Source organism: Bombyx mandarina, chromosome 23 (assembly GCF_030267445.1).
Source record: "Bombyx mandarina strain Sakado chromosome 23, ASM3026744v2".
NCBI lineage: Eukaryota > Metazoa > Arthropoda > Insecta > Lepidoptera > Bombycidae > Bombyx > Bombyx mandarina.
This window is the reverse complement of record NC_143229.1, coordinates 18,799,541-18,812,060: the sequence shown is the minus strand read 5'-3', so window position 1 is coordinate 18,812,060 and position 12,520 is coordinate 18,799,541. Positions and strand designations below refer to the sequence as shown.

Genomic DNA, 12,520 nt, shown 5'->3' with positions numbered 1-12,520 from the left:
CAATTTCTTACAGTGCATTGAGATAAGTGAAAACATACAAATTTCCTTCTTTGTAGGGTAGGATTGTGTTACCCATCAATAGGGGTTTATAATACATTGCGCTGTAACAATACTCAGTGTACAATGCTGTCCATTCTCCAGTGAATCCATTAGTCTCCTCACGACATCCACGGGAATATATACAGGTGGTCAGTTTCGGTACCATTAAAACTGAGAGCTTAAACTCATGTATTTTAAGTGGATGGCGGCATTTACGCGGTTTAGATATCCATGGTCTCCGGTGACCACTTAACACCAGTTAGGCCGTGGTGAAAAAAAATCTGCAAACCGTCAAGATGCATACCCCACATGCCTCCTAGGCGCGGGCAACCCTATGAGGCTCGACCTCCTGGCCCCCAATTCCTACGTATAAGTAATTACTATTTGCAGTCCTCCAATACGGTTTCGTGACGTTATTTGTGGCTGCCTTCCCGCTAGCTCCACTGTTCGCATTGCTCAACAACATAGCCGAGATTAGACTGGACGCATACAAAATGGTGACGCAGGCGAGGCGACCTCTAGCGGAGAGGGTTGAGGACATCGGAGCCTGGTGAGGAATCACACGTGCATATAAACAGACAGCACAATATAGTTCACTAGTAAAACTCCTCCTCTTGTGAGTCCGCACGGGTAGGGACCACCACCCTGCCTATTTCGGCCGAGAAGCAGTAATGCGTTTCGGTTTGAAGGGTGGGGCAGCCGTTGTAACTTTACTGAGACCTTAGAACTCATATCTCAAGGTGGGTGGCGGCATATACGTTGTAGATGTCTATGCGCTCCGGTGACCACTTAACATCAGGTTGGACCGTGAGCTCATCCACCCTTCTATGCAAAAGATATAATATGTTTGTCTAAGTAGGCGACGATTTGAAAAAGTGTCTACCTGTAAATAGCAAGTTGTCGTTGGAAGACTCACCGAAATAGTGTAGGAAGTGGAAATTAAATGAATATAGCAGTTTTAAATAGAGCGAAGTGTACTTGGTTGGAATGGAGTGTGGTAGTTTATGGTGCTGTTTTTAAAATCTTTCCACTTGCTACAGTGGCGCCATCATTGGCTCCCTTTCGGCGGACACTTTTTAATAGACTCAAATGTTGTTCCTACCTTTTACCTTACATGGTTTCTGATAAAAAACACATTTAGATTTAGTTTTATATGAGTACCTAGTATAAAATATTCACAGATAAACAAGTATTGAAGTATTTATTTATTTATCAAGAAAAAACTAAATCTAAATGTGACTTTTTTTCTTCACCTTATCTCACTAGGTGGGGTCGGCACAGCAAATTTTTTTTCTCTTCCATTCTCTTCTATCAGCCGTCATCTCAAATCTCACTCCTCTCTCTCTCTCATATCGTCATTTACACACTCCATCCATGTCTTCTTCGGTCGACCTCTTCCCTCACTACCTTGCACTAACATTTCTATACATCTCCTAGTCACTTTCGTCTTCTCTCTACGCATCACATGTCCATACCGCGCTAACCGTCCGCTCTTTATCTTCCGTCGATCTTTTATCAGAAACTATGTAGACATTGAATATTTGTATACATATTATGTATATATAATTTGTCATTCTATCATGTTAATTTAAGTTATTTCAAATATGTTGTGTGCTCGTCCTTATCAGTTGATAAACAACAAGTAAATCATTAAGCTTTCAGACTACACTATAACATAATAGCATATAGCATATAGCTCACAGCACAACAATATCGCGCACCATATATTCTTATGGACACGTTCACATTTTACTATATATTATCGGCTAGGTATACGCTGCTATACTATATGGCATACTATAGCGTAGTCTGAAAGCAGCTTCACTTGAGGTTTTTTAGACGAGACAGAGCATAGGGCCAAACTGATGATCATATATTTCAGGTACGGGATATTGCGTGGGATAACGTATGCGGCGGTCGTCTCAAATGTGAGTCAATTGAAGTTGTTTGTCGGGACGAAAAGGATCTTACCTGCTTTATAGCTCTCACCGCAAAGTGTTCTGATCAATTTTGTAAAGGTTTTCTTCGGTCTCCTTCTTTTTTTCATCATTGCCCTTGTAAGCTGATGAGCATACAGCCTGATGGTGAGTGGTTATCGTCACCCATGACGTCAGCAATGCCAGAAGCAGAGCCAAGCCACTGCCTCCAAAGGTCTTCGCAAGGCATAGAGACAAATGTGATTTTACTGTCAAATCTGACGCTTGTATTATCCTCACATTACTTTCCAACGTATCTCGTATATGAATAATAAATGCGTGATTTATTAATCGTAATTTTAATTTTAATTTCGTAAGATATCTAAGAGTTGTCACGATTGAGAAGTCACGAAACCTATATTGACCTTGACGTGTTCAAGTGAATAAAATGCACGAAAATAAAAACAACACATGATTGATTATGATACTTTCCTCAATAGGCGTTCGTGATAGCGTACACAAGTGATTTCATTCCGCGTATGGTCTACAAATACGTGTATTCCCCGGACAACACCCTAGCAGGATACATAGACCATTCGTTGTCTCGTAAGTAATAAGCTATTGCCGTCTGTGAAGTTTACTACTAAATTTTAAAATCTCCTTTAATATCAACATCAACAATAATATTTTCGCAGTGTTCAACACATCAGATTACCGGGAAGACTGGGGGGCTGACGAGAACGAAGTTGACCCCCCGGTATGTGCGTACCGCGGGTACCGAAACCCTCCAGACCACGCAGACCCCTACGGTCTGTCTCCGCACTACTGGCACGTGTTCGCGGCAAGACTGGCCTTCGTCGTCGTATTCGAGGTAAGCGCCATCTATTGATCAGGGTACAGTACGTACTCGTTTTAGTTTAACGCCATCTTTTGGCTTTGTAGTGTGCAACATTGGAATATCGGGTCGCTCGGGCGTCATCGGACCCGATCGAAATTCCTGAACGCGCAGGTGTCCCGTGACGTTATGACAACAAGATTCGCGCGACGATTTAAGTTCAATATAAAATCGAAATTTTAGTTTAGATTTGATTTGATCTGAATACCTTAACATTCATTTTCCAGCATGTTGTATTCGGTCTAACGGGCCTAATGCAGCTGTTTATACCGGACTTGCCGAGCGAACTGCGGATACAGATGCAAAGGGAAGCGCTGCTAGCTAAGGAAGCGAAATATGAGCACGGCAGAAGAAGATTGTCTACCGAATACAGACAGCTGATCACGCAGAAAAGCGAGAGCAGCGGAGGTGACTTATATCTTATACTTATATATTTTAGTAGTACTTTTTTTCTCTACCTATGCGTTGGCAATCCAAAAGATTATTCCAGCTAGGAAATAATTGGTATGTGATCCCACGGGGCTCAACCTGAAAGAGTTGATACCACTGGACCTAACAAGAGAAGTGCTTCGCAGATTCTACCACCAAAGAATAAGACGTCCGGTGTATTCGTATGTAGCGATGCACCGGTGTTCGAATCCCGCAGGCGGGTACCGATTTTTCTAATGAAATACGTACTTAACAAATGTTCACGATTAACTTCCACGGTGAAGGAATAACATGGTGTTTTAAAAATCAAACCCGCAAAATTATAATTTGCGTAATCACTGGCGGTAGGACCTTTTGTGAGTCCGCGCGGGTAGGTACCACCGCTCTGCCTATTACTGCCGTGAGGCAGTAATGCGTTTCGGTTTGAAGGGTGGGGCAGCCGTTGTAAGTATACTGAGACCTTAGAACTTATATCTCAAGGCGGGTGGCGCATTTACGTTATAGATGTCTATGGGCTCCAGTAACCACTTAACACCAGGTGGGCTGTGAGCACGTCCACCCACATAAGCAATAAATAAAAAATCGCGAGCCACTGAAAACATCCGGCGAGAAACTCAGTATTTTTTATTTGCATCATAAAACTATCCTATTCCATCTCAATGATTCTTCGACTATTACTATATTGAATAGCGGTACTAACCTGATCGTTACAGAGCAAACAATATCGCCGGCTGTTATTGAATAGCGGTACTAAACCGATTGTTACAGAGCCAACAATATCGCCATCTGCTATTGAATAGCGGTACTAAGTTGATTGTTACAGAGCGAACAATATCGCCATCTGTTATTGAATAGCGGTACTAAATTGATTGTTACAGAGCGCCCCGCTGGTCCGTGGCTGCGTCGGACTTCCCGGGCCTCGGACGGGCTGGACGCGCACGTTGCCGTCGCCCAGAAACCTTCTTCTCCACAAATAACGCACTGACATCAGACGAAACGCCATTAGACTCTAATACTTTTGTTTCTTAGTTGGAAACCGCTGAAAATACGTTAAGATTCTTTTAAACATTAATTTCGTCTTCTCGCATTAAAACTGTACTAGTGGTCTCGCGGTAGTCTAAATTCGACTATAATTAATTGAAATTATAAGTTTGAACATTATTATGATTCTATTGTTAAATTATATAATCATAGATTTCGCCAAGATTACACTTTAGGCAAAATTAATGAAGACCAACTACAATTAATCTATTCTCAATTTGACCAGAGACTATGCAATAAGTAAAGTTTGACAAAATACAAACAATGTGGCTGCGTGTGTGTGTCAACTACATGTGTAATGTGTGTAATGTTTTTTTTATTGATTTATTGTATTTTAATGCATAATTTTTCAAAAAAATTAGCATTCTGCACTTCTTCTCTATGTTCTCTATAAGTGTGGAAAATTTTATGCTACTCCGTCCGGGCAATTTTCGTAAAAAGGGGTACAAAATTTTTGCTTCACGTATTATTTATTTATATATATATATATATATAGATAATCTCAAAACTTACTAATTTTACAGGAGAGTGTTTTAAAGGTTTTTTAACATGTGATATTTTTAATATTAATCATCTTTGCAACATTTTTTTTACCAGTTATGTACGTTATCTGTCTTTTAAAGTAAGATATAATTATGTATTAATTTTGTTAATAGTAGTCACAACATAGGTAAACTATATAAAAAAAAACTAAACTACGCTCTTTTGATAGTATTTATGAGAAAAATACTGGTGATACCAAATGTTTATACATATTAACTCAATTTCAAATATTTTTGGAAATTGTACACTTTTAATGCGAAAAGGCTAATTATGTAAAGGCATAAGAGGTATATAATTGAAGATTGGATGCATATTATTTAGTGATACGTATTTAATGTATATAATGAATTAATTAGATGGAGTTTCATAAGATGAGGACACAACGGTGACACATCCATACCGGATGGCGAGAGGCTACTGATGCTTATGGACATCAGCGAAATTCGCAAATATTAATTTCATAATTACATCGAAAATATTCTTTTTCGATGTCTTGAAAATCGGATAATTGCATTGTGAAGCGAGTTAAATGAGGTATATTATTGATTACTATAGCTTAATTATTTAAGGACCTTTATTTAGTTATTACTCGGTTAGTTATTACTCAGTTGACTTTAAAAATATAAATACTAGTTATATTTTGATCACAACGAAAAGCTACATAGTTTATCAAAGAAAAAAAATATTTATAATTGTGGGATGGATTCATAATGTTCAATTACTATCTTGTAAATAAGTATAAATGGAGGATTTGATAATTAATTTAACCTTTTGCGCTTGAGAGTATCGCTCACCACACGATTTAATTACAAACGACAAAAATATCGTTAAGAACGCATATCAAAAACATAAACAAGATGTATTTTTTTCCTACCTATGCTGATAGCCCTGTGAGGCTATTTCAGCTTCTCCTTGACGTATAGATGAGCTCACGGGGCTCTAACCGGGAGTGTTGCTTACACTGGCTCTAGCAAGAGCAGTGCTTCGCAGAATCTACCACCGGATCGGAAACGCGATCCACTGAGAAGATCCGTCGAGAAACTCAGTGGGCTGTGTCTGAGGATTAGTAAATTAACCCTGTCGAGCTCTTCGTCGCAAGCGAAGGGTTCGACGAGGACAGTGACCGGTGCTTGCGGTACCTAAGAGCGCCGTTAGTGGATCGGAAGGATCCGTAATGACATGTTTAAGGCACAAGATGTCAATTATCAAACAAAGTAAGATAAATAGCTTAAACAGTGCATCAAATTTCCCCGCACTAAGCAAAGTGGTGAGAGAATCATCTCTCGAGTTGAGGCATTGGATAATGTGGTTAGCAAGACTAGCCTTCGAGTGCAAAACGTTAGATTGAAAGTGACTATGATAAGACACCTTAAAATAATAATTTAAGTTTACTATAAATACGCCAATACACGCTTTGTCAGGATGCGAATTAAAAATTGAAGATTTATTTTATTATTAACTTTCCTACTCAGGATCTTAGTCAGGAATAATGAAGATATTGTATCATCATTATTAGTCCTTGACGCATGTGCAAAATTTCAAGTTAATCAAATCTCTTTAAGTTGTGGAAAATTCTCACGAAAGATTCCCTTCTTTAACACACTTCGAGCTAAGCAAAGCGTGTTGATAGCGAAACAGATGCGGCCCTGATTTTAATCAGAGCCAGCACCATCTGTTGTTCACTAGTTAAAACTAAAATTTACTTATATTTAATAGAGATGGCGCGAGGGACCACTAAAGTGTTAAGATAAATATGAATTTAATAACGACATTATGATTATTAAGTGTTTACTAATAATAGCTAATTCTCTTTAACTTATTAAGAAATTTTATTATGAGACATTCAGTTTATGAAGATAAATATAAAAGGTCAAATAGCACCCGTGAAAGATAAAGATAGATCTGTGTTTTTTTTTTTTTTTTTTTTCCTACCTAAGCTGAGAGCCTTGAGAGGCTATTTCAGCGTAACCCTAACGTTTGTAGGTGAGCTCACGGGGCTCAAACCTGACGACGATGCTAACACGAACCCTAGCAAGAGTCGTGCTTCGCAGAATCTACCACCGGATCGGAAACGCGACCCACTGAGAAGATCCGGCGAGAATGTTGTGGTGGGCTGTGTCTGGGAGTTAATTTACTCGTCGAGCCCTTCGTCGCAAGCGACGGGTTCGACGAGAACGGTGACCGGTGCTTGAAGTACCTAGAAGCACCGTTAGTGGATCGGGAGGATCCGAGATGACGTGTTTTGGGCGACGTCGACTGCTTTCCATTCTGTCCGCAGGATCGGGAATGTAGTTATCGGCGGCCACGATGAGAGGGTTCTCGTGTCGTGCCGCTTTATCGAAGTGGCGCATCGACGCCGACTGTAGATACTTACTGATGGACTCTAAGTCCAGGTCGTCATGGAGGTCGACGTTCCTGACGAACCACGGGGCTCCGACGGCTATCCTGCAAAAACGGGATTGAATAATTTGGAATGATTTTAAGTGGGTGCAGGCCGCGTGAGCGAACTCTACACTTGCATAGGTCATGACGGGGCGTATGCAAGTTTTGTAGAGTGTCACCTTATTTCTAAGGGACATTTTACTTCGCCTACATATCATCGGGTAGAGGAGAGATCTGTAATGACTTCTAACTTGTTTAATAAATGTTTGTGATATTTTAAAGATTTTAAACGAGATTAGACGTTGTACTAGTATCGGGAGAGGCGACCGTGTGGGATTCGAATCCCGCTGACTCTTACTTTTCTATGAAATACTTGGGATCATGCTCCTGCCTATTTCGGCCGTAAAGCAACAATGCGTTTGGTTCGAGGGGCGGGGGAACCGTTTTACTGTAAAAACTGAGACATTAGAACTCATATCTCAAGGTGGCTGGCGAGATTTACGCTGTATATGTCCACGGGCTCCGGTAAACGCTTAACACCAGGCGGGCCATAAGCCCAACTAAGCAATTTAAAAAAATACTCGCGAATGAGTTCCGCAATGTGAGTATAACATCGTGTAATAAAAAACTGTGTGGTCATGCTAACTGATACAGCGTCATAAAAATGAAATTAAACCACATCTCGGAATGAACTGCATACACTATGAAAAGTCAATCAAGTCGGATAATTTGATAGCATTCAAAAAGTAACAATTGGTTGTTCGTAAAGTCGGTTTGCAGACGATAGTTTTACGTAAGAATGTCAGCAGAACTATTTGAACTACTAGCTCTGACGTCACGCGAGAAGAGAAATAAACGTGTCACAAGCCAACGCTTGGGCCGATCGTGCCTCTCTATCGCTTGTTCCGCGCTCTCGCTTGCACGCTCACGCTCGGGCGGAACGTGACACTTTTACGTGCGTCCAGCCGGTGTTCATCCATTTACAAGACGTTATCACGTCAAAAACTTAATGCCACAACAAAGCATTTATCTCTTGTACTTACCTCTAACAAACACCCCTTATTAACGAAAAATAACAGTTACTAACCACGTATTGACTCAATACAAAAAAAACGTGTCCAACACGCAATGTGATATTAGTTTATCGTTACGTTAATATTTGATATTAAATGAAAAACAAATCGGCTGTTTATAGGGAATTGCGAAAAAGCTCTCTGTCCCCCTCGAACTGGATAGAGCGTGAAAAGGACAGACGTAACTCGGATTGCGAATATCAAACCGAGGGATAAAAAGCTATATGATTTAAGCTATATTTTTGAAATTTTACAGTAGAGCCATTTAAAGTTTGAATTTTGGAAAAAATACCATAACGAAAAAACTTCTACAGCTATTTGTAAACGTAATTGAAGTTCAATTACAAACATCGAACTGTTGATGCTGATACCAAATAAAACGGATCTTTAATTACAAAGATAAATGATGCGTGTTAAGCAAAATATCGCTTAAGCCGAATAGCCTTTCATCTAATTTAACCTTGAAAATAGTATTAATTAAGTCATTAAGTACCGTAGATTGGGGGATTGGAGGAAATCGGGACCCTTTTCATTTACAACATAACTTTTCAATGGTTTTTCTTAGGGTAATACCAATAAAATTGACATTAAAATAGTTCCGGAGGCTTAAATGTTTATATACGATGCGTTACTATACATAGTTAATTACAAAATATACACAAAGACTGGAAAAAACTAGCTTGACCCGATTCACCTTGGCTTTGGGGTGAATCAGGCTACGTATGGGGACAATAGAGTTTTTCGATAGGGCTGACACTATTTAGTTGTTAGGTAGGTACCTAACTTTAGGTTATTAACTTTTTAATATCTTTAATGAGTTACAAAACTTTGATGACTAAATTAAACTATTTTATATTCTTAAACACCAAATAAAAGTAATTTTCAGTTCAACAAAGTTAAATCTAACAACTCAACAAAAGTATTGTGACATCCCAGATTTGTCCCTATTCTACCTCTAGTCTCTATTCCCCCCAATCTACTGTACTTAACTTGTATTGACAACTGTAACATTGACAACTATGAAATGCATTGCTTGCATTATGGAGGGTAGAGGTAAGGAGAACCGTCTCTGTGTGTGAAGAAGTGTCCGTTAAAATCTGCTAAATAAGGGTGGCGCTACAGTAGCAACCGGGTAAATTTAAAAAAGGCGCTGAAAGCTAATAGAATAAGATAGAGAAATAAAATAGGACGAAAGAACTGTAAGCACTACAAAATCACAAAAAGTATTTTATTTAAAGCTGATAAGAAAATGCAATCGATGTCTCCACGTTTTACTACAGCAATAATTTTAGGTTATACTGACGAAATAAGTTTGGACTATGTAAACATGTGAGGTCTTGGATATTACGCTGTCACTAACTACTCTAGTCATTAAATATATTAAATTTCTTAAATCAGCATACTTCAATCAGTTAACAACTGCTCAATTCATATCATACCCTGTGCCGATGCTAGCGCCATTCTGGAGGATTTTTGAACTGTTATTTAGTGCTGAAAGTGGGGCACTTTTTCAAGCTTCTCCCATATGGGACTGTTCTCCTTACTTCTTCCCTCCATAGCTTACATCATTCCACGTGCGTTGAAATTAACGTCAGAGGCATACTGTCGACCCGGATCCGTAAAGTTTCTGACGCCGTAAATAATCAGTCCCTGAACGACTACCGATTGCGGTATCGGAATCACAAACTACATTGAAAATTAAACCCGCGTAATTAATTATACATGTATAATGGTTATAGTTACCATATATCGAAAACCTACTCCTCAATCTATTGGAGATCTACTCTTTATATCTGGAGCTGATTTCGGCCACGTAACAGATAATCAATCTATACATATAAATAAAATTGCATACATGCATATGAATGTATATATGTTACATAAACCAAAATAACATTTTTCACAATTTTTGTCTGTCTGTCTGTCTGTCTGTTTTTTCTCGCTAATCTCTGGAACGGCTGGACCGATTTTGACGAGACTTTCACTAATAGGCAGCTGATGATATAAGGAGTAACTTAAGCTACTTTTTTTAGACTAACTTCACCCCGCGGCGTCACCCGCGATACGACACTAAACGCGGGTAGCATCGCGGGATTCAGCTATAATAAATATAATCATAGTCCCTGAAGCGAAGCGAGGGCGGGTCGCTAGCACATAATAAAGCCCTGTATCCATTTACACGAAACATCTGTGCCTTCATTTTGATGTATGTCCATTTTTTAAAACAGTAGATAAAACAAAAACAAAGAATCGAAGACGCCGCAAATTGGGCGAATATTAAAATTATTTATAGTCAACAGCTCGCGTTGGAATAGAGATCGGACCGTCAAAGACTTACAGTATGCATTCAAAGTAAACTTAACTTTAGCGGGTATTCTGGAATCTCTGTGTGGTTAAATAGTAATAATACTCAATGTCTAAATAAATATTTTGTTTCGGAATAATTTGTTTTATTTTAACTTCACTTTTTAACAACATAGGTAAAGGGTTTTTCATTAAGAGCGCTCAAACTTAAAAATAAAATAAAAAACCTGTTTAAATGATTTTGCCACAATTTTTATTTTATTATTACACATGTAAGAGTAACGCCAACTATAGCCGAACGAGTATCGAAGGATCTAACAGCATCTAGAACGCTCGAGAAGTACAAAGCCATCTATTGTCAAATAGCGGAAACACACAATTCTCGACTTGTGTAGAATATTCCCGATAATTCTAGGGATGTGGTATCGGCTATAAAAGCGTTTCAGAGATGGCACGCAGTCAGTTAGTAATCGGAACTACTCGAAGCGAAACAGCGAACGGATCACCTAAAGCGAAGCAGAAGAAGTGAATTGAGAAATTTAAAGTGCTCGTTAAGTCTTCTAAGTGCTAATACAGTGTTACCTTATAATTCGGTACAATTTTTATTTATCCCAAACCCCAGCGCGTAACATTATTTTAAAAGGTATTCGATGATATTATTTCTGTTCTAACGTAATTTAGATTATAGTATCTAGCTCAATCAATTCATACCTTACTGTTTGTTTGCTCACGACACGATTACAGCAAATCAAGTCTTAAAAAAAGATTTATAATTAACCACAACACCCCTTAGAGTCGTTTTTAGTGACATCAGGCGCCATCTTTTGGCCAGTAGCGGCACTAACAAATTCCTTAGACAAACTTAATATTTAATAATCAACGCCACATAATAGAAAACAACGTTCTCTCAGAACGATCGGTAAGGCTCGATTGTTTTAGATATGGAGGATTAAGAGTATTAAAAAGTGTCGGTTGAAAGGGAGCAAATTAAGATGGCGCCACAGTAGCAAGTGGAAAGGTTTTAAAAGCAGCGCCATAAACTAGGTACCACACTTCACTTTAATCCAGCACACTTCGCTCAGTTTAAAACTGCTACATTCATATAATTTCCACTTCATACACTAGCGCTATTTCGGTGAGTCTTCCCACAATAAGTTGCTGTTTACAGGCGGACACTTTCATAGATAATACACATTAATTAGTTATAGATAAGCAACTCAAGCACTCAACAAAAATTCTTACGGGCGTCGGCCACTAGATGGCATCGCTTTGATTAGTTTCTCTTTGCTCCTGTAGATGGCAGTAACATATTACCTATCCTATATTATATTTATAATGAAGAATTTTGTAAATTTTCAGAAACCACAAATTGATAAAATTTAATAAATTTGTCTATAACAAATAAAGGCTTGTAAGATTTATTACTTTTTATTATTTTCTGTGTTTAGTTATACAATAATTAAATGCCTTAGCTTTAACAACATATAAGTTTAAGGGCATCCGCTACAAGATGTCGCTAGTTTCCATACAGAAAAAATATTTGTCTTAAAGTATCGCAGTTTCAGGGCCCTGGACACTTCGACTTGTCCCCTATACACCATGATGCTTCTTACTTTTTTTTCCAACCTGTGCTGATACCCTTGAGAGGCTATATCAGCGTTACCGAACTAGTAGGTGAGCTCACGGGGCTCTAACCTGGCGAAGTTGCTAACACTGACCACAGCAAGAGCAGTGCTTCGCAGAATCTACTACCGGATCGGAAACGCGACCCACTGAGAAGATCCAGTGAGAAAATCAGTGGGCTCGCTTATTTATAATTCTCTATTATTTCGGTCTTCGACTGCAGAGGAATGTAACTTTAGTACTAAGGCGAAATATATTTAAAACAAGTGCCCCCT

The 12,520-nt window shown here is 38.8% G+C and overlaps 1 protein-coding gene across 3 annotated transcripts in view; it reads left to right on the top strand.

The window, feature by feature from the left end:
* The window catches only part of LOC114249778 (anoctamin-4), a 47,338-nt gene extending 36,576 nt beyond the window's left edge, over nt 1-10,762 (top strand). For all 3 annotated transcript variants that reach the window (XM_089737288.1, XM_028183479.2, XM_028183476.2), the window contains 6 exons: nt 430-589; nt 1,922-1,967; nt 2,456-2,561; nt 2,651-2,826; nt 3,078-3,258; nt 4,158-10,762. In XM_089737288.1, the coding sequence (XP_089593414.1) occupies nt 430-589; nt 1,922-1,967; nt 2,456-2,561; nt 2,651-2,826; nt 3,078-3,258; nt 4,158-4,264 (776 nt within the window). In that variant the 3' untranslated portion in view covers nt 4,265-10,762. The remainder of the gene's footprint in view (nt 1-429; nt 590-1,921; nt 1,968-2,455; nt 2,562-2,650; nt 2,827-3,077; nt 3,259-4,157) is intronic.
* The last annotated feature ends 1,758 nt before the right edge of the window (nt 10,763-12,520 follow it).